This window comes from Phacochoerus africanus, chromosome 5 (genome assembly GCF_016906955.1).
Source record: "Phacochoerus africanus isolate WHEZ1 chromosome 5, ROS_Pafr_v1, whole genome shotgun sequence".
Lineage (NCBI taxonomy): Eukaryota > Metazoa > Chordata > Mammalia > Artiodactyla > Suidae > Phacochoerus > Phacochoerus africanus.
The window spans coordinates 16,246,459-16,268,284 of NC_062548.1; the positions used below are offsets into that span (position 1 = coordinate 16,246,459).

General features: G+C 47.0%; 1 protein-coding gene across 3 annotated transcripts in view; it reads left to right on the forward strand.

Annotated features, from left to right (window-relative positions):
* The window catches only part of GALNT17 (polypeptide N-acetylgalactosaminyltransferase 17), a 428,086-nt gene that overhangs the window by 177,397 nt on the left and 228,863 nt on the right, over nt 1-21,826 (forward strand). For all 3 annotated transcript variants that reach the window (XM_047779921.1, XM_047779920.1, XM_047779919.1), the window contains exon 3: nt 19,892-20,058. In XM_047779921.1, the coding sequence (XP_047635877.1) occupies nt 19,892-20,058 (167 nt within the window). The remainder of the gene's footprint in view (nt 1-19,891; nt 20,059-21,826) is intronic.

The following is a 21,826-nucleotide window of genomic DNA, read 5'->3' on the forward strand; positions in this document are numbered from 1 at the left end:
TATATATATAAAGAATACATATATGAACGACCAGGTCACTTTGCTGCACAGCAGAAATTGGCACAACCTTGTAAATAAATTACACTTTAAAACACAGGAAAGTAAATTCATAAAGAATTGGGAGGTTGGAGTTCCCGTCGTGGCACAGTGGTTAACAAATCCGACTAGGAACCATGAGGTTGCGGGTTCGGTCCCTGCCCTTGCTCAGTGGGTTAACGATCCGGTGTTGCCCTGAGCTGTGGTGTAGGTTGCAGACGTGGCTCAGATCCCTTGCTGTGGCTCTGGCTGGATCCCTTGCTGTGCCTGTGGCGTAGGCCAGTGGCTACAGCTCTGATTCGACCCCTAGCCTGGGAATCTCCATATGCCGCGGGAGCGGCCCAAGAAATGGCAAAAAGACAAAAAAAAAAAAAGAATTAGGAGGTTTTCTTTCCTTTTCAAGGCTCTGGAACAATTTATGGAACATTAGGACTATCTGGTCTTTGAAAGTTGGATAGAATTCACCTATGAAACCATCTGGTCCTGATGTTTTTTTTATGTGGCAGTTTCTCTGTTTATCCTGGGGCACTAGGTCTGTTAACATTTTCTCTCTCAAATGGGATCAAGTGTGGTAAACTTCCTTTCCCCAGGAAATTCTCCATTTCATAGAGGCTTTCAAATGTATTTGCTTAGACATCCACAAATCAGTCTCTCTTTAAAAAAATTCTTGTTTCAGTGGTTATTCCTCTCTTTGTCTTTTATTATATATATTTGTGCCTTCTCTTTTTCCTTTGATTAATTAGCTGAAGATTGTCTTATTTTGATAACTACTTTTTAAAAACTAGAATTTTGATTTATTGATTACATTTTATATTTTTCTATTCTCTAACTCATTGACTTCTACTTTTATATTTTTAATTTCCTCCCTTTTATTTCCTTGTGGCTTACTTTGTTGCTCCTTTCCTAGCTTTCTGAGCTGGTAATGAAATTCAAGTATTTTTATTGCTAACAGTTTTCAAGGCTTTGAATATTCTTATCGCTTCACAGCGTTCTACTGATTCTTTTCTGTGGTGTTTTCATCATCATGATTTTTTAAAAGTTTTAAAATTTTGGTTTGTATTTACGCTGGTCTCAGGATTTGTTTAGAGGGTTTTTTTTTTAATTACAGTGGATGGCTTTTGAAAAATGAACATTTTTAAATTTTATTGCATTTTGATAAGAGAATGCTGTTTGTCGTATTTCCATTTTATGAAATGTACTGATGTTTCTTTTGTGATTATATTCTGTAACTCTTTCCCTGAGGCTGAGAGGAGGTATATTGTCTATTTTCTGGGGGTAAAGTTTGATTCATATACAGAAGTTCTATCTTATTATGTTATTTAAATATTTTTACTCATTGTTGCTTTGATTTGCTTGCACTGAGAGTGGAGTGTTAATATCTGCTATTATTGTGGGTTCTGCCCTATGCCTTCTTGCACCTACATATTGATTCATAATGATGGTTGCTATGTGTTTTGGTGCATCAATATGAAAACTTTTTATATCTTCACTGTGAATTGTGGCTTGTCACATTAAAAAGTGACCTTCTCTGTTACTTTTCATACATTGCATTTAATATCCAGGGGCTTGAGTTTTACTCTTTGTGATGTCAGGACAACCACCCCTGCCCGCTTTCTTACTTTTCTATCTAAGAGAGAATTCGAAGTTTGGGAGGGGTTCTCTGTCTTACAGTAATGCTATAATTTTATGTGTTCTTTTAGCAATTATTTAGTAGTACTTTGGAGACGATGGGGAGAGATTTGGATGTATGGGGCCCCACATTTTCATTGCTGTTTTACGTTGGAAGATACTACATTCGCGGTTTAGGCGGATGGGAGTGTTTACCTACAACAGTGGAGCAACTGCATCAGAAGACCTTGGGGCTCTTGTTGAACTACGGATTCTTAGGCTCCACCCTATATTGGCTAAATGAGAATCTCTGGAACGGGGGCCTAGGAATCTGTATTTAAAATGATATCAGATGGTTCTTACGGTGTTTAAAGTTTGAGAGTCACGGATATAGATGGAAGAAGTGTAAAGTCGGGGAAAGAAATGACTGCTCTTGGCCACAGCACTCCAAACAGGAATTTGGCGGACTTTGGGTAACTCCCACAATAATTATGGGCCCTATTGTGTGGTTCATTTATTTATTTTTATTTTTATTTTTTTTGTCTTTTGTCTTTTTGTTGTTGTTGTTGTTGTTGCTATTTCTTGGGCCGCTCCCGCGGCATATGGAGGTTCCCAGGCTAGGGGTTGAATCGGAGCTGTAGCCACCGGCCTGCGCCAGAGCCTGTGTGGTTCATTTATATATTTCTTATTGCGACCAATGACTTCGGTCAGGGTCATTTGTTTCTTTGATGCGAATGATAGCCATCAGAACGCTTTAAAAAAAAAAGCTCTCCTCATTTTACAGCCTTCTGTTGAGAGAGAGGAACAAATGGCAGTCCAATATCTGAGAGTTGATAAAAAACAAAACATTTTCAGCATCTGTCGTTATAAACAGATCAGGCCAGTTTCTCCCATGTCCTGCCTGCCTGCTGTACTTAGAGATATACATCATGTTCCACCGCCGTGTTCCCAGAACAGAGAGTGACTTTTCCATCACAAGCTAGTTCTTCCTTCTGGGTTCCTGCTTCCTGGATTCATCCGAACCGGAAATCCCATTTCTTCCTCTTTCTGGGGAGTCATTGATGATGGAGACCACATCTGAGCTGAACTGGTGACCTTAATATCCAGATGATCCGATGAAATACCTTTTTTTTTTGTCTTTTTGTTGTTGTTGTTGTTGTTATTGTTGTTGTTGTTGTTGCTATTTCTTGGGCCGCTCCCGCGGCATATGGAGGTTCCCAGGCCAGGGGTCGAATCGGAGCTGTAGCCACCGGCCTACGCCAGAGCCACAGCAACGCAGGATCCGAGCCGCGTCTGCAACCTACACCACAGCTCACAACGCCGGATCGTTAACCCACTGAGCAAGGCCAGGGACCGAACCCAAAACCTCATGGTTCCTAGTCGGATTCGTTAACCACTGCGCCACGATGGGAACTCCCTCGATGAAATACTTTTTAAGCAAGTGAGTTCACTAAGAGTCCTTATAAAACAGCAAACATGTCAAATTATGGTCAGTAGATTTACTTTAGTACCGTGTGTGTTTTCGTTGTATTTGGTGGAGCCACATGAAATCGCTGATATTTGACCAGGAATGACAGTTTTATATGGTGAAACCTAACACTTCAGTTCTTTACAACTTGGCCCTGGGTCTGGTTTAGCTCGTGGCTTCCCATTAATCAGAAGAGCCAGGTAACCACACTGTGCCTTTTTCTTCATTATGGGTCAATTATTTACTTAGCTACAACTTGTCAGATTTCTGCAAAAGTTCTTTTTATGCACCAAGGGCTAAATGAATTATTTCACACTTGACTGGAAGACCTTAAATGGGATTTCAGTGATATAAATGGAAATCCACCCAAGATTGGATTATCCTTTTTAAAAACATTGAGTCTCGCATTTTCGCCGTGATTTGGGAGTCGGCAAGCTTTTTTTTATTGTGCCTTCCATGGTAAGTTTCAGCACTGAAGACCCACTAACACCATTTGCCATGACCTAGGGTTGTCCTGAAGGTCCATTCTCCTTTTCATGTTCTTCTCTGTTCCTTCTCACTCTTACTCTTGGGAATGATTTAGTTTAACAAATAGCAATGGCATATTTCCTGTGGAGTAGTCACAGAGCTAAGAGCTTGAGGAATGAAAAACTGAATAAGACATGCCACCTAACCTCAAGGAGTTTTTAATCTAGTCGGAGAAGCGGGCATGTGTGGTTATAATACTTGGCAGAATGAAATCGCTGTGACATTGAGTTTCCACTGAGCTTTACTCCTGTTGGGTAGATTGTCTACTGCTGCAGGTTGCAAATCCTGGTGACTGCAACACAGTATATGTTATAAATAGCATTGCATCTTGACTGCAGATGAACTCAGCGAGAGAATGGGCAAAGAAGAACAGGAAAGATTGAGCACAATTTGTCTGGCCATTCGTTTATGAGATTGAACTTTGGCGGAGTCCTAGTCCTCTTAAGATCTGGAAGAGACAGCCTCTTTGCCTGTATGAGATTTTGGTCTCGGTGACTAAAACACTTCTGGTGAGTGTGTCTGTGTGCAAACTTGCATTCCGCCCGTGAGCATGTGTGTTCATGCTTAACTGATTCAAGGACTGCATTTCCCCAACATATTACACCAAATGTACTTAACAGCAATTAGAATGTTTGCTGCCTGCTGTGTGCAAATCTCCCCAGAAAACAAAACTCTCCTAAATGGCAGTATAAGTAATTCAGAAGATGAAAGCCGGCGATTTACAGAGTGCTCGGTTCGTTTGCTTCCTGCAAATATCAAGATTAACAAAGAAATTCATTGATCCCATCTCGCCTCCTTGAAGCTGGTACGCGGGCCTAAGGGGACACATCACACTGGCTCTGTGATTCCGATGAAAACTTGCTGTTGCTTTTGTTTATGGCCAAGATGCCAATTTAGTGGCATTTCCCTTGGCAAGGGTGTCTCAAGAAAAACACATCAGTTTATGTGTATTTTTAGATGAAATGCTCTACCCAACCCTTCCCCAGGAACGGGAAGGAAGCATGGCCAATTGTAGCTGTTCAAAGGGCTACTCAGGTCATGCTTGTGTGATGCTGGCTAGTCTGACACTCCTTCCTCCGACTGGGAGCACTGGCCCTTAAGTTGCTTCCATGTCTGAGGTGTTAATTTACTTAAGAGCCAGTATTTTGGGAGTATGGAGGGTGAGCCCTGGATTGCACTAGGCACTGGGCAATACAGAGGTGATTGCAAGGCATCGTCCTTGCCCTCAGAGCAGAGAAGTCTTTTCCAAGCATACATTATGTCCTGGTCACTCTTTAGAGACCAGTAGCCAATGCCAGCTGCCATTTTTGACACCTTCTTGGGACAGCCCTGCCTCCCCCAAGGTCTGCCTCCAGACCTTCCTGTGCCTGCTCTCATCTCCCCAGCTTGGCATTCTCTTGGCTCCACCTTCTGACTTCAAACCAGCCCCTCTTTGTCCCTCCTCCCAGGTCCTTCCCATTCCTTAGTCCCCACCTGAGGCAGTTACGAAACTTGCTCACAGCCAGGATTCAAAGTCAGCTCTGCTCTAAATCCTTGGCACTCAAAGTGTGATTCGTGTCCCCCGGCGCCCTCATCAACTGGGAGCTTGTTCGAAGTGGGGCATCTTGGGCCTCACCCCTCACTTGGGTTCCTACCAAATTGGAATCCATATTTTAACAAGATCCTCTGGTGGTTCTCGGATGGAGTCAAGTCTGAGAAACCCTATCTTAGATTTGCACGCTCACCGACCTCTCATTAACCTTTATTCTTCTCGCCTTGTGAAGCCAGCACTGAGATGGTCTGGCCGAGTCCCCACTAACAGGTGGGGGGGCGGTGTTCTTCCAGTGGCTTGACTTGCACATCTCCTGTGCTCCTGGGAACCAGACCCTGGGACCTAGAGCCCTGCCCTGGTCTTACCCAGGCCTGAGAACTTTGCTACACTGAACATCCTTAAAACCAAGAGGTAGCGCAGGGAGGGCTGCAGACAGACCTCAGCCAAGTCAAGGAGCTGCCGTAAGGGGTCCCCAAAGTGTCCCCAAAGTTGTTGAAAGATCATGCATGGACTGATAGGGGGGCAAAGTGCCCTGACTTCTCCACATTGATGGGTAGAAGAAAGTACTGATGGATCAGTACTTTCTTCTACCTGCAATGGATGCAAATATTTTGCACCCAGCGCACTTCTCTGGGTTCCAACAAGTGCACTCTCCACCCTAGCACCAGCCAGGACTAGAAGGGTCCACTGGCTGCCCAGGGGATCTTCAGAGCCCTATCGAAGTTCAAGTGGACCATATGAAGTGTCTGCTAAACATTATCATCGGACACCAGCCAAAGAAGTTCCAGCTGGAGATGCCCTCCAAGGCTTTGCTCACATACGTACAGATCTACAGATCTCCCTTGCCTACACTTAAGATAGCTACTTGGGGCTGTTGATGTTTCTGGAAACCCTCTGATGTTCAACCCCTAGCAAGCCCATTCTTTTGCCAAAATTTTTTTTTTGGTCTTTTTGTTGTTGTTGTTGTTGTTATTGTTGTTGTTGTTGTTGCTATTTCTTGGGCCGCTTCCGCGGCATATGGAGGTTCCCAGGCTAGGGGTCGAATCGGAGCTGTAGCCGCCGGCCTACGCCAGAGCCACAGCAACGCAGGATCCGAGCCGCGTCTGCAACCTACACCACAGCTCACGGCAACGCCGGATCGTTAACCCACTGAGCAAGGGCAGGGACCGAACCCGCCACCTCATGGTTCCTAGTCGGATTCGTTAACCGCTGCGCCACAACGGGAACTCCCTCTTTTGCCAAAATTTTGCATCTTCTGCAATTTCCTGCCATCCCTGCCACATCCAGCTGGACACAGAGACAATTACGTGTAGGAGAAAATTTATGGGAATTCCCCAGTGCCACCATCAGCTGCTGTCCCCAGAGCAGTAGACAGGGAAGAGAGAGTGTCTTTGGAGCCAGGCTCCTGGTTCACGAAGGCGTCCCATGCATCAGGACAGATGTGGCTCAGCATCCCTGGGGCTGGAGTCCGCCTCAGGCCTGACCTTTTAAGCCAGGCTGTCTGCCCTCTTCTCAGAGACTGGCTGACTCAGATTTGAGCTTCCTATTATGAAAACTGGATGCAGACTCTTGGCTCAGTATCCTAATTTCTAACTCCTCAAACAGATTTGGTGATCAGCCTTCTTGATTCCTGGCATTCGGGGGCCTTGGTGCTCTTAGTTTTTTCCTTTGCGACTCCATCTGGATGAAGCCTCTTGCATCAGTCCCAGAACTCACATGACTGGGTGGCCTTCTTAAACACCCCCACCCCTAGACCTAACCCAGCCCCTCTTCTGTGAGGCATTTGTGTAGGAGTGGAATTCCCAGTAGGACACCATCGTGCCCAATGACAGTAGCATTCCTATAAAGATTTCTTTGGACCAATGGGCAGACAGTTTGCTTACATATTTTGTTCATTAGCACTCATTTGCAATTACCCATTAAAGCAATTTTTAAACACCCACACAGACACAGAGTCAAGGAGTAAAATGTCTCAGGAAGAGAAGCGTTAGATGTGCCAGGACACTCCTTTTGAAAAAAAGTCATTATTTTGCCTGCTAGACCTTAGCACGCTTCCTGCCTGCAATCAGGCCTGCTGGCAAAGCGAGGAACAAGATTCTTCAATGATGCAGGAGCACAGGACCAGAGGGACTTACTGGTTGGCTGGGGCTGAATGCCAAATGAAGGTTCCTCTTTTTAAACCCATTTCCCTGCTCCCTCCTTTTCTTCTACTCCCAGGCTTCTGGGAGGAAAAGCCTTTTGTTGTTGTTGTCGTTTAAGTTTTATTGAATTATAACTCATCTACAATGTTGTGATTTTTTTTTCCCCCTTTTTTCTTTTTTTTTCTTTGGCCGCCCCATGGCATATGAAGTTCCTGGGCCAGGGTTAAGATCCCAGCCAGCTGCAGTTGCATCCTAAGCCACAGCTGCGGTGGCAAGAATGGCGGATCCTTAACCCACTGTGCTGGGCTGGGGATAGAACCTGCATCCCAGGGCTCCCAAGATGCCGCTGATCCCGTTGCACCACAGCGGCAACTCCAGCAATGTTGTGATAATTTTCTGCTGTGTAACAAAATGATTCAGTTATACACACACACACATCCTTTTTTTTTTTTTTTTCAGACCCTTTCCCCATATAGGTTATCACAGAGTATTGGGTAGAGTTCCCTATGCTCTACAGCAGGTCCCTGTCAGCCATCCAGGGGGTCGGGGGATGTTCTTTGCTTGGCTACTGTTGTAATGCATGGTTGACTTGCCTTTGGTATAGGCAGGGCTGCCCTTTTGTTTGACGTGTTTGTTGATGACTACTGGATGGGCACCCCCAGGTTACGTGGGTTTGCCTTTAAGGAAGGGGAGCCAGGTTAGGGTGAGGCCCCCTCATATCTACATTAGAGAAATGTAGAGAAATGGAGAATTCAGATCTGGCAAGTTGCCTGCTCCTTTGCCTGGTCTCACTAGCCATTGATGCGTCCACCAGCTCCTCGGAAATTTGATTTCAGGGGTCAGTCCCATTCCATTCAAGGCTTTGCCAATGAGATAAAACGCCTTCTCCCCAGATGAACAGACAGAGCGAGAAGCTGGGGTTGCGATGCGAGCAGACATGGAAGAGCTCCTTGGATGGGAAGCGTTTAGCCCCTTGTCCTTTTGGAGAGCCTGGAACTCTGCCCGTGAGGTCGCCCCGACTAGCAGAGAGATGCTGTTCTTTGATTTAGACACATGCCCTGTGTTGTCGTGGCACTTCCCTGCTCAGTAATCCTTGATGTCCTGGCTTCTCACGGCTTGGCAGATCAAGTCTGAATGTTATAAACGGCTTTCAGTGTACCCGGTTGGCTGCTGTTTTCTTTGCCTCACCCCAGTCTCCCTGTGAGACACGTATTTCTGCGTGTTGGGAGTGCACTGGACATTTTTGTTGTTGTTGTTGTTGTTGTTGTTGTTGTTGTTGGACTGGACATTTTTTCTCCTCTGTTGTGCATGTGCTACTCGTTTCATTTTCCTTAAAGGGTTTCTCCCGTCTTCCTCTCTCTCCCTCTACAGACCTTCACCTGGAAATTACCTACTCATGCTTCATGGCCCAGATCAAATTTTATCTCCTCTGCGAAACCTTTCCTGGGCGGGCCCCCATCTATCTCCCTGCAGGCGGAACTAAGCTCCCAGAGCATCCTGAACCAACCGCGCTTGTGACATTCATCATTCCATAATCTTCATTCTGATTTGCCTGTCTTTTCCCCTTATGGACCAGTGAGCTTTTCCAGGTTATAGCGAATTTTTTTTGAAAAAGAATTTTATCTTCAGCACCTTGCTGGTCCATAATTGATGCTCGGCCTGTGCAAATGTCCCAGTTAAGCCGATGTTTCCAGGTGATATAGATATGCTTGTCCTTTGGTGTGTTAAAAATAAAGGAACAGGTTTTTTGGTGAAAACAAGATCTATGTTAAATCAAGCGATAGGCGTTGCCTTCCATCTGTCATAAGCATTGAGGCATTTTTGTACTGCTTGGTTTTCTAGAAGTTTTTCCCTCTTCTAGATCTTTCTAGTAGAACAAAGCAAAATGTTTGTAATTAAATAAAGTCATTGACCTCAGCAAGGTGAGCTGCTTCTCCAGTGATCTGGTGTGGCATCTTTAAACAGGCAAAAGAGGCACCCTGGGAGGGGACTTAATTTCCTGACTATAGCCTCTTTATTTAATCCCTGGAATTCCAGTACTGTGTCCACCATATAAGCCCTTTTATCTGCAGGTGACCAGAATTTCTCTTCTCTATTTTATTTGGTACTGTTTAACAAATATTTATGGAGCATCTAGGATGAGCCCAACCTATGTGCTGGAGCTGTATCAGTCCGAGAGTTGGACTTCATGGACCTTACAGACTGGTGATGAGAAGGGTTAGGCTAGGGTTGGGGCCAAAGGCTGCATGGAAAGATGTCTTGCTGCCCCTCCGCCCTAAGTATCCACTCCATTTCTGATCCTCTCTCACCAGCCCAAGGTGTGAGGAGTTGTGTCGACATGCAGGTCTCCAGGTTCCCTTTGGATCGTACCTGCGGGATTTTAGAAAGGAAGACTTTACCTGGAGGAAGGATGAAAAGAATGTCCGTGTTAGTAATGCATGTCTGAAGGATGGAACAAGTGGCCGAGAGAATTCTACAGGGCATTGAGAAGCCAGTGGATTGGGGATTTAAAGAGGATAGAAGTTTCTTTTCATGCCCTTGGACTCCAGAGCAGAAGCACATCCTAGAGTTAGGACTTAGTCCCCGAAGTCATTAGGTCCTTTTATAAATGGTTTTGATTGGGTGAGACTTGCTGCCTGGCAGGCTCAATTGGATGGTTCAGTTTCTTCATCCAATGCCCCAGTCCTCATCTCACATAGCATTTATTATCATGGTAAATGGCAGCTCCCACCCCCTTAAGAACTTGACATATGGCTGGAACTAACTGGGTTTTTAAACAAATGATGGTCCTTGTATATTTAAGTTTCTCGTACCTTTTCAAGGCTACATGTTCACAGCTAACAGAGGATGGCCTCCCCTCGGAGTGATTGGTTTTATGTTTCTTTGGTGAAGCCATCGTGGAATTGCTTCTGGGTAGAGAAAAAAGCTGGAGGTCCATTTTCAGTGGGAGGTATGTTTGTTTTCTAGAATGAGTAACATGAGGTCAGTCCATGTCATCTTTCTTCCACATCTGCCTTTGAAAAGAGAATAGTTGTGATTTCGACTCAGAATCCCCTTTCCGACGGTGGCATCAGAGGGCATGTTGTGGGATGACAGGGGGTGTCTATTATTTATGCCAATTGATGTTACCCTCACGCAAAAATCCCAGAGCGTGTAGCCAAGCATTACCATTCCTTTTAATTTTGCAATATGGTTCTGTCATCATGCATTAATCTAAACAGATGTGTTTTCCTTTGTTATATTTGCTCTCTCTGAAAAATACAGACAGAAAATGTAGAAAGAAGCAAGAAAAATTATTTATAATTTCACCACCTAGAGGCAAAGTGACATTTCATTATTGCTTTCATTTGAATTTCCCTTATTACTTGTGAGGAGTCACTTCTTCTCATGTTTGTTTCTTTTGTTCTCGGGATTGTGTGTTCATGTTTTTTGTTTAGTTACCTACTTGTATGCTTTGGGTTCTTATTATCTTTTACTCTTTTATAATTGCTTTAAATTTTTTTCTCAATTTGCTCTTGTCTTCATTTTATTAATAATAATCAGAGCTTTGCAATTGTTAGCCAACAGTTGATTCTTCAACATCCAGAGTTTGCATGAATATTCATTTTTATTTTATTTTTCTCGTATTTTGAGGTCTCAATTTAACTGTTTTATCTATCTCAAATTTATTTTGCAGTGTGTTTGGAAGGGAGAATCTCCTTATTTTACCCAGTAGAGAGACAGTAGCCCTAACACACTTTTTGAACGTGTCTTCCCTTCCTCTTTGGTTTGTGGTGTACAGTTCTTGGCAGAAATTCTCTTAAGATCAGCTTTGTTTCTCTTATTCTGTTTCACTTGTCAGTCACCATGTGGAGGATTAAATTATGTTAGCTTTATGTTGGATTTGAACATCATATATGTCTGAGTTTCCTTAATAGCCTTTCCCCCAGCCATTTTGTTATTTGTTCTTACTTGTTTGTTCTTTCAGGTCAGTGTTGAAATCATATGTCCAGTGATAAAATGATTTCCCCAGAAACCCTTCAGAAAGTACCATGTATCATATTTTCTCACATTTATCAAATCTTATATTTTTAAGATATAAAAGTCATACATGTTTGGTGTGGACCCTGGGGACTGCAGTGAAATATAAAGGAACACACAGAAGCCATCAACCTCTCTCCACCCAGACCCTCCTTGATAAGTCATTTCTTTTTGCAGAGGCTGAGACCAGGGGCTTTGCAGTCAGGTGGATCTGGGCTTGAAGCCTTGCTCTGTCTACCACTCATTTGCCTTTGGGCGCATGACTCTGGACCTCAGTTTCTCTCATCAGCAAAACGAGGATACCCACATTACCGTTTCCTGGTGAAACGTGCTGAGATGATGTAGACACTGGAAGGTTCTTGGCATGGTGAGCAGGTGCGTCCTGTGTCCTCTGTCACTTCCTTGCCGCTCAGCTTCCATCCTTGTCTGGGACCAGTGCTTCTCAGATGATGGCCAAGGGCACAAGAACCTCTTGAGGTTCGTGCTTGGAGCCAGCATGAGCACTCCACTTGTCCTGCTCGCCAAAGCAAGGCATGGGGCCAAGCCCAGGTTCACTGGGTGGGGAAATATAGACCTCACCTCTTCAGAGAGAACAGCTTCAAAGTCTTGTGGTAGAGGACCTGCCTAGCTTGAGGGGCGAAGGATTAAGGCATGAATGGATTCTGCACGCAGTACAAACAAGATCTGCTGGACCACTTTAGCAGTCTAGGGAGGGAGAAGGCGTTTTCTGTCCATTGTCTTCCAGGTTAGGACTAAGCTGGGCCTGGAGCGGATGGTGAGTGGAATTTAACTCAGAGTGGGGAAGGCCTGTTCTCAGCGAAGACTTTATGGGTGAAGGAAACAATAAGAAAAGCAACAACAATAATAATTTGGGAGTTTGGGATTAACAGATATACACTACTATACATAAGATAGATAAATAACAAAGACCTCCTATATATCACAGGAAATTCTATTCAGTATCTTATAATAACCTAAGTGGAAAATAATCTGAAAAGTAATGTATGTGTGTGTATATACAAACACACACACACACACACACACACACATAACTGAATCACTTTGTTGTGTGCCTGAAACACAATATTGTAAATAAACTATACTTCAATTTTAAAAATTAGAGGGAAAGAGAAACAACAGTAATACTAAAGACAGAGTGGTGGCCCAGCTGCAGGAATAAACAGAAGTGTTTTCAGGGTCAGTGCCAGTAAAAAGATGGGCTTGACTGGCCAATTTGGCCTGATCATTAAAAGGAAAAAATAACCAGTCTGGTAATATGTTTCACAGTGCTCTGCTGGAGTTACAGGGTAACACCCTTTAGAACCGGATTGGTGCTCTGCGCGGGGTAGGGGGTGGGGGGATCTATGCTGCTGAGAGCAGAGCGTTTTAGGGCCTTCAGTTTCTGTGAAGAATCTCATTGAGCAAATGTGGGATCTGCTGGGCTTTGGAACACCGCTATTTATTATTTCCAATTGGCATCATTTCCTAATGTATTTTTGTCCCTCCTGCAGCAGTTGAGGCTGTCCTCTCTCATTCCACTCACCTTAGAAAGGTTATAGGATAAATACTATGTATGAATAACTTAGACAGCCTTTGCTGTGCCTTAATTGCACCAAAGCTTTCTTAGCTGTGGCCTAAAACTGTCTGCATTAATTTGCCCTTAATTGTTTTTAGAAATTCTGTTCCTGAGCTATCGCTTAATAGAACTCTAGGGTTTTTCTTTTCCTTTTCTGTTCTCTTCTGTGGAAGAAAGCAAGAGAAGCTAGAGCCTACCTAGGCAGATTCATCCCTGAGCTGACAGTCTGAATGATGGGGCCCCTGCTCTGCCCCATATATGTGTGGTTCCCCCTTCCTTTTAGGGAAAGCAGTGCTGCACAGAGCAGGGGACCATGGTAGGAACTGAGGGTTAAAGAAGGTGAATCAACCCTTTTCACTTAACAAAACCTTCTGAAGATAGAGAGAGACAGGTAGGAATTTTTTTTTTTTTTTTTGCTCCCACGTCAGGTCTTCCTTCCTCTACCTTGAAACTTGCATAGCTGTCATCTGACCAAGCAGCACTTGGTTGCATGGATTTTCTGGCTAAAGATGGAAAAGCAACTCTTCACAACTCAGAGAAAGAGACTTTCCAGGAAGCCATGGAGCCAATAGGTAATAAGTCCAAAAATCAAAAGTGGTGTGTGGAATATTCCAAAATAAATGTTTATAGGAGCCAGGCTGGCAGGGGAGGCACAGAGCTTTGTTGACCCCATAGTGCTTGAAAACAGGCTGTGGGTATCTGGCATTGGTCTGGACCAGGGTGTGGGGCTGCAACTGACAATGGTTCTCTCTGGTTGTATGGCCTGGGTTCATTCCCTCCCACCGTGCTCCTATGGGAAGCCAGTGGAGCCCAGAAAAAACAAATCCTTCTATACCCACAACATCTTGCATTCAGTTTCTGGAGCTTTTCCTGGGGCTCCTTGCACCCCAAGATAAGAGCCCATGCCATGAGTAGAATAGACTGAGTCTTGATTCATGAAAATTGCACCAATGTAGCTGAGAAGCAGGATACGTGCAGACTCAAATGCTGGAGTAGGCAGTTCATCTCGGAGACCGCTCTGGGTGGGAACTGAGCTAATGAGGTGTGCTGCTCCTTCCTGGATGAACTGAGCTCAACCAGAGGAAATTAAACCACTCAGCAAAGTGTGCATTTTCCCTAATAACGAGAGGTCCAAAAAAAGGGGCCTTCTGCATCTCATTTATTCAGCCCCATATCTTGTTTTGCAGGGTTTGCTGTTGCTAAAAATGATGCCACTCTCTCCTCGGATTATAGGCAAGGCTTGATGAGGAGAGAAGAAAAAAGGGAGTTTGGGGCTGGTTAATGCACTTGACCCAAGCAGCCTTCAAAATTTGAGCTCTGATTAGTAAATCAAGGGAGACAGCAGGCAGTTGTGCTGAGGTGCCATCGCCAGTGTTATAATTGCGGGAGGAGATAAGTGATGCCTTTGATCATAAGAAGAGTGGAGGAGATACATTGGGAAGACAGGCGGGTTTCTATTTGTAGTTCAGTAACCGTTTATTTGCCAAGTGTTGGGCTCTGGGGAAACAAAAAAGAAGGAAGACCCACTGGCTACCTTGCAGTGGGAGAGGGCAGAGTAGAGTGCCAGGATGACCTAGAGAGTCTCATACTAAGTGCAGTAAGTCAGAAAGAGAACGACAGATACCATAGGGCATCATGTGTGTGTATAATCTAAAATACATGCGGACCTATCTACCAAACAGAAACAGACTCGCAGACACAGAGAACAGACTTATGGTTGCCAAGGGGGAGAGGAGAGAAGGATTGGGAGGTTGGGATTAACAGATGCAAACTAGTATAGATGGGATGGATAAATGAGGTCCTACTGTATAGAACAGGAAACTATATTCAGTATCCTGTGATGAACCATAATGGGGAAAAATATGAAAAAGAATACACACACACACACACGTGTGTGTGTGTAAACTGAGTCACTGTTGTACAGCAGAAATTAACACAACATTGTAACTCAACTACACTTCAATAAAGTCTTTTAAAAAGCGTTCCCACTGTAGCTCGGCAGGTTAAGAGCGTGACTAGTATTCATAAGCTTGCAGGTTCCATCCCTGGTCTCGCCCCGTGGGTTAAGGATCCAGCATTGCCGCAAGCTTCAGTGTACGTCCTAGGCGTGGCTCAGATCTGGTGTTGCCATGGATGTGGTGTAGACTGGCGGCTACAGTTCCGATTTGACCATATGCCCCAGGTGCAACCTTAAAAAAAAGACAAAACAATTTTTTTTAATTAAAAAAAAAAAGAATGTTATGAAAGCGAAAGGAGAAGGGCCTGCCATTCAGCTGGGGGCCTGGGCGCACACCTGGAGCTGGGCCTAGGGAGGAGGGCACGTGACCCAGAGGAAGGGCACTTTAGGAAAGGGGTGAGCATAGGAAGTAGGGGTGGGGGGTGATTGAGGGTCCCAACCTGCCTCAAATAGAACTTTGCAGCACAGCTCCCAGGGCTTCTCGGGGACTGGAGATCTTAGGTTTGTCTTGTCACCGCCGCTGTGGTGGGACTTTTTCCTGCAGTGTCAGCCACGTGTGTGCCTGAAGAAGAGGAAAGTCAGATGGACGACTGATCCCCAGTTGGGTGGAAACAGAGCAGCCCACGCCCCAGAGGTCTCCTTGAGGTGGAAGACTGGGTGTTTGGGGGCACAAGGTAGGCAGAGCTGGAGGGAAAGGAGGCTGTGGCCATGGAAGGCAGAGATGGGGTGCAATGCAGCAGGTGTGGGCAGTGATGAGGTCCATGGGCTCTGGGCAGGGGTCGGGGGCAGCGGTTGCCCTTAGTCAGTTACAGATTTTTAAGGAGGCGTCCCAGACAGATAGACAGACAGATGCACAGTTGTCAGGTGTCTCAGAGACCTCACATGTTAGTTTTGGGCCTCTGCTTGCTCTTCTCTGTGGGGCAGCTTCCGAGAGAATCTGGTATCCTGTTGCCCCTTGAGGTGAGGAACCTGGTCTTGAACTACTTTGCAGCCCCGCTTCCAGCCTAGAGCATTGATTCAAAGGGATCCAGACTTAAGATAGCTTTCTCCCCATCCATCTTCTTTCAGACAAAACGTTGTTTATTTCTTTTCTTTTCCTTTTTCTATTCTCTTCTCTTTTTTCTTCCCTTCCCTTCCTCTCCTCTCCTCTCCTCTTCTCTTTCTTTTTTGCTTTTTAGGGCCGCACCCTCGGCATATGGAAGTTCCCAGGCTAGGGGTCAAATTGGAGCTGCAGCTGCCTGCCTACACCACAGCCACAGCCATGCTGGATCTGAGCCACGTCTGTGACCTACACCACAGCTCGAGGCAACATCGGATCCTTAGCCCACTGAGTGAAGCCAGGGATCGAACCCACATCCTCATGGATACCATTCGGGTTCGTTCCCACTGTGCCCCAACAGGAACTCCAAGATTATTTATTTCTTCGTGACTAGTTACGGAAAGGAAATTTGTGGTTTCTGGGACCCCTATCTGAGTCTGTGTTTCTAGAGGAAGCACACAAAGCCCTGTGGATTTTTTTTTTTTCATCTTTAAAAATTTTATCGAAGTCTAGTTGATTTACAATGTTGTGATAATTTCTGCTGTACAACAGCGATTCTGTTATACGCGTACAGTATGCATGCTTTTTCAGAGTCTTTTCCCACATGATTGCAGGCTGTTGATGACAGCTCCCTGTGCCATACAGCAGGCCCTCACTGACCGTCTGTTCTATGCAGGAGTGTGCGTGTGCCAGTCCCAACTCCCTAATCCATCCCTCCCCCCGCCTTTCCCCTTTGGTAGCCATAAATTTGTTTTCAGTGGATTTTGAGGTATTTCACAGTTTCTGCGGCCTGCCGTCCTCTCCTCACTCCCCAGGTAGCTTTCAAATCTGGAATCTATTCTTTTATCCGGACAACCTTCCAGTCTTCTCTCACTTACCTGGATTTTGCAGTCTGGGATGCTGCTGAGGCGGCAGGAAACATGTCTGATTCTGTAATGTCCCATGATACAGAGACAGGGCCAGACGCCGAGCTGAGCTGACCGCTCCCTCCCCAAGATCTGCCCGCCCACGAGCCTCGGCCAGGGCCACACAGAGGGTACCGTGCACAGCACCTTGGCCCCGAGCCCCTCCACTGCAGGGGCTCGGAAATGAGGGATGAGGATGCTTCTTTCATGGCAGCCCCAGTCTGCAGGATGAGGGGTACCCGTATGTGTGGCTTCGAAGCACCATCTGAGAGTCATCAGGCCACAGGGAGAATTGGTCCAGCATCAACTCCTAGGGCAGCAGCCTTATCTGTTCTCTTCCTCTGTGCAGCCGCTAGTGTTTCTAAGGCCCATGAGGCCTCTCCCTTTTCCTTTGCACCAGCCACCCCTCGTCTCCTTTCCGTGTTGAGTACAGGAGGTTGGGCGTCTGGTCAGAAGTAACGAATGTCAGTCAGTGCTGAGTCCTTACAGCAGGTGCCGACAACCCTGGCTGTCCATCTCTCCATCCCTCTGGCATTTGGTGGGCCATCGGCCCTTAGCCGGCCTTAGAGGGTTTTTTTATAAAGGCAGAGCTTGCTCTCTGGAGCAGCAAAAACCATGCTGATTGTCATAATGACTGTATTTAAAACCCTGAGGATGTCGGGCCTGGGAGAGGTAAATCACTGTAAGCTCGGCGAGGTTGGAGTCCGGGGACCCTTTTGAGGAGCAGAGTCCACTGGGTCCTGCAGGAAGGGTCTGGGTTAAGTGAAAACTCTGGAAGCCTGGCCGGTGGTGATGCGAAATCTACAGGCTGGAACAGAAGAGCCAGGAGGTAGGGTAGAGGGGCAGGCAGGCAGGCTAGTTTTTCTGTGAGTTGGTACACTGCATTCTTCCAGGGCTCTCAAAGGCTGGTCTCATCTGATCCTTACAAGCACCTTAGCCAGGCACCCAGAGCTAAGTGCAATGAGGGTTAATTTGACAGTTTTACAGATGAAGAAAGATGAGCAGTGTGCCCGGGGTAACAGGTTCTGTGTGTGGCAGAGTGCTTTTCGCTTCTGAGATCCCCCTCAGGATTTCCTGAATGGTCACCTTGACCATGAAGGGGCAGGATCGGGCGCGGGGGCGGGGGGGGGGGGGGGTGTTATTTCGTGTCGGCTCCCAGGAGTCCCAGTTCACCAGGGCCAGTTACCTGCTCCGACCAAGATGCTTGACCCGCGGCTCTGTCTTCATGGCAGCCTGACCCGGTCGCCTGCGGCTGGGGAAGACGGCGCTTGGTACAATGCAGTCTGGCCTTTTTGCTTCTCCGTTTCCAGGGCCAGCATCTGTTAAAAACAAAGGCCCACGCTTCGAGTGGGAGGGTGTGTGCGGTGGGGCTGCTGGTGTGGATGGTGAGGAACCCGCTGAGAAGCAGCAGCTGCCTGCCTGCCAGGCTCAGGATGGTTGCCTGTCCCCTGCTGAGAGTGGGAGTGGGGCTCCGAGAGACCTTCTGGGATGTGCCCTCCTCCCCTGGGTCACCACGCAGTAAATGAGATGATTCCCGCCAACTGCCCGGGAGCCCGTCAATAACCATTCTAATCTCCTTGGCAGCCCCCAGAAGTGAATTTACAGCATCGTGGTTAAAAATGAGGCTGCATGATCAATGGATCCCTGGACGGTCTCCTCCAGGAGACACAAATGTATATTGTAACAAAACTTTATTTTCTTCCGAAAATTGCCTACATGATTAATATGGCCCGACACAGCCCAAGCTGTTCAGCATAAAAAACAGCTGTATTTCTTGCTCCCTCTTCAGTGCTGCTCCCCACTCCCTCCATCCCTTCATCTTGTTCCCTTTGTTTCGCTCAGAACACATTGTGCTGTATATTGTACCGTCTTACACACGGAGAAGGAGGATGTATTGAAACGCACTAGCCCCATGTTGCATTCTGCTCTGTTTCTGCTTAGTATTTCCGATGTGACTCAGACCACGCGTGAAACCAAGTTCCCTAGTGCTCCCGGGGCAGAGAGCCGGTGCTCCTGTGACTGAGCCATGCGGAGCTGGGCCCCTGGGTAGCAGGCATTTCTTACATCACCGGGGCCCCCAGGGAGGCCCAGTCTCTATGCCCCTGAGTTCAACCTGGATGAAAAATATTCTTCTCTTGCACCGCTGTCTTCGAGGATGGGGGAGTTGCTGGATATTGGAAGGGTGGACCTCTCAAGCAGGTGGGGGGGGGCCTCTTTCTCCTAGAAAGAGTCTAGGAACACTTTCAAGTGTTGGGGTGTGTCAGGCAGCACAGTCCTAGTAGGCAGAGGACCCTCTTCCTTGGTTTTGTTTAATTTCATGTGTGTTTCATAGTTTTTCCCAGAGCATAAACTCCCTGAGAGCAGAGGTCTCCTGTACAATGCTGGGTGCTTACTACTTCCGGTAGATGTCTTCGTTTGGGTTCTTCCAGAAACAGACCCTTTCGGAAACAAAGGTTTGAGTGCATTCGCTGATTTGGCAGGAACAGAGAGCACCCCTGCGAGGGTGGGGAAGTGGACTGAGAAGGGAAGGCGTCCTGAAAGGGGCTGTTATACAGGATGCCACTATGGGTGATGGAGCTTAATCCCATTGGCGGAAACTCTGGGAGCCACTTAAAACCTGCCCCCAGCATCAACCAGCTCGAGGGCTGAGGGAGCCGGGGTACTTACACGCCGTCTCTGGATGAGAACTGTTGGGGCGAGACAGTTGCTTAGGAGGCAGCACAGTAGGCCCCAAGGGAGGAAATGCAGGTGCCTCGAGTGGGAAGTTGGGCAGGGATGCACTGAAGTGGGACCAGCGGGTATGTGTGGGTGTGGCAGCCTGGGAGACAGCAGATGTGTGCCTAAGACTGGTGCTTCCTGTTCCTACGCAGTGGTAAATTTCAGAGAAGTGGGGCTGGCTTTCTTAACGGTCTCCTCCTGAGGTTTTTATTCTCAGTTCTCAGCCAAGAGCGGCCAAGAGGCCCCCAGCGACTCTCGCCTCGGGCGGACGTGCGGAAGGATCTGACCCCCTTGCTGTGTCGGGCCTCAGTGCGCATGCCCAGCTCCTTCTTCTGACTCGCTCTCTCTGCCTCTCTTCCCCCAGGTGTAAGGAGCTGAAATACGCCAAGGAGTTGCCCCAGATATCCATCATATTTATCTTCGTGAACGAGGCCCTGTCCGTGATCCTGCGGTCAGTTCATAGCGCCGTCAACCACACGCCAACCCACCTGCTGAAGGAAATCATTCTAGTGGACGACAACAGCGACGAAGGTACGGGGGCCGTGAGCCTGCACACAGGCACACGCACTCAGCAGGAAGGATGTGCCGCTTTCAATTCATCCTGAGCCCAAGGGTCTGTCTCCTGTCCCTGGGGCACAGATGGGGAACAGGGCTGTTTGGGGGGAAGAAATCCAGGCAGGCACTACTATTCGTCCTGGAGTCCTCTAGGGCGCCTAAGAATAAATTCTTCGTTATGTGTCTGGACTCGTTTCCCCTCTTCATATTACCTGAAGTCAATGACATTGAAAAGCTGCATTTTTCTCTGCGCCCCCCCCCCCCTGCCTGCCACACCATCTCCGTTGTCCTCTTCCGAGAGACAGAAGAGAAAGGGAAATTCTGTCCTGTGATGGGAACTGTTCATCATGTCAGAAGTCCCCTCTGGGCCACTGTGCCCAAAATGACTGTCGGTAGAAATGCACGGTTTTGGAGGTCTTTTGGGGATGAGTTCTATTAGGAATGATAGCTCAATTAAAAGCTACATAAGGGAGCTCCTGTCGTGGCTCAGCAGAAGCGAATTTGACTAGCATCCATGAGGTTGCAGGTTCGATCCCTGGCCTCGCTCAGTGGGTTAAGGATCCAGGGTTGCTGTGAGCTCTGCTGTAGGTCACAGACACGGCTTGGATCCCATGTTGCTGTGGCTGTGGCCTAGGCCAAGAGCTACAGCTCCAATTTGACCCCTAGCCTGGAAACCTCCATATGCTGCAGGTGCTGCCCTAAAAAGAAATGTGTGTGTGTGTGTGTCTGTGTGTGTGTATGGAGTTCCTGCTGTGGCACAGTGGGTTAAGAATCCAACTGCAGTGGCTTGGGAGCTACTGAGCACAGGTTCAATCCCAGCCCCTCATAGTGTGTTAAAGGATCCCGTGTTGCCCCAGCTGCAGCATAGGTTGCAGCTCCAGCTGGGATGCAACCCCTGGCCCGGGAACTTCCATATGCCATGGGTGTGGCCATAAATTTGTGTGTATGTAAAACAAGCAAATAGCAGATGTAAACAACAAAAATCCTTTGAAATCCTTAGAGATGGAGGCTTAGTGTTGAGCTGGTGGTAGAGGGGTTGCTTTGGCTAATCTTACAAAACTCACAGCCTACAAAACTCACTGCAGGGAGTAACCCACACGAGCTGATGACGTCCAAGAAGGGCAGCCAGTGGGCACGCTTTAAGGCCAAGGAGGCTTATCTTCTGAGCAACTGAAGGATTTGGGGTGGACTGTACCGTGGCTCTCAGTGTGATCACAGAGGGTTACCCTGAGCTCCTGGGTCAGGAGAGGGTGAGGAAGAGGCAGGACAGGGTCACAGGTCCTATTGGAAACCTGATTATCTTCAGGAGCTCTGGTGAGTTTGTCGCATTTCATCCACCCAGAAGCTGAAGTCCCCCTGCCCCTTCTGAACCAGCTGACTGTTACCAGTGATGGGTGTGAGTGTGCCTGGACCCAGCAATACTGGATCCTTAACCCACAGAGCGAGGCCAGGGATCAAACCCATATCCTCATGGATACTTGGGTTCCTTAACTGCTGAGCCACAAAGGGAACTCCCTCGTTATATTTTTCTAAAACTGACCTTGAGAGTCTTTTTGGGAAAAGGAGGTTATTTCAGGTCCCTCTGAGTCACCAGGCAAAGTCATGGCTCACGGTGTTCCTTTCTGCAGCCTCCCTGGCTGACTGCCATAGACCTCTGGCTTCAGGAAGTACTTCCAGACCCTCTTCAGGAAATCTGGCTCTCACCTTCCCCTCCATTTGTTAGCTAAGTCCCGCTCGTCCCCCA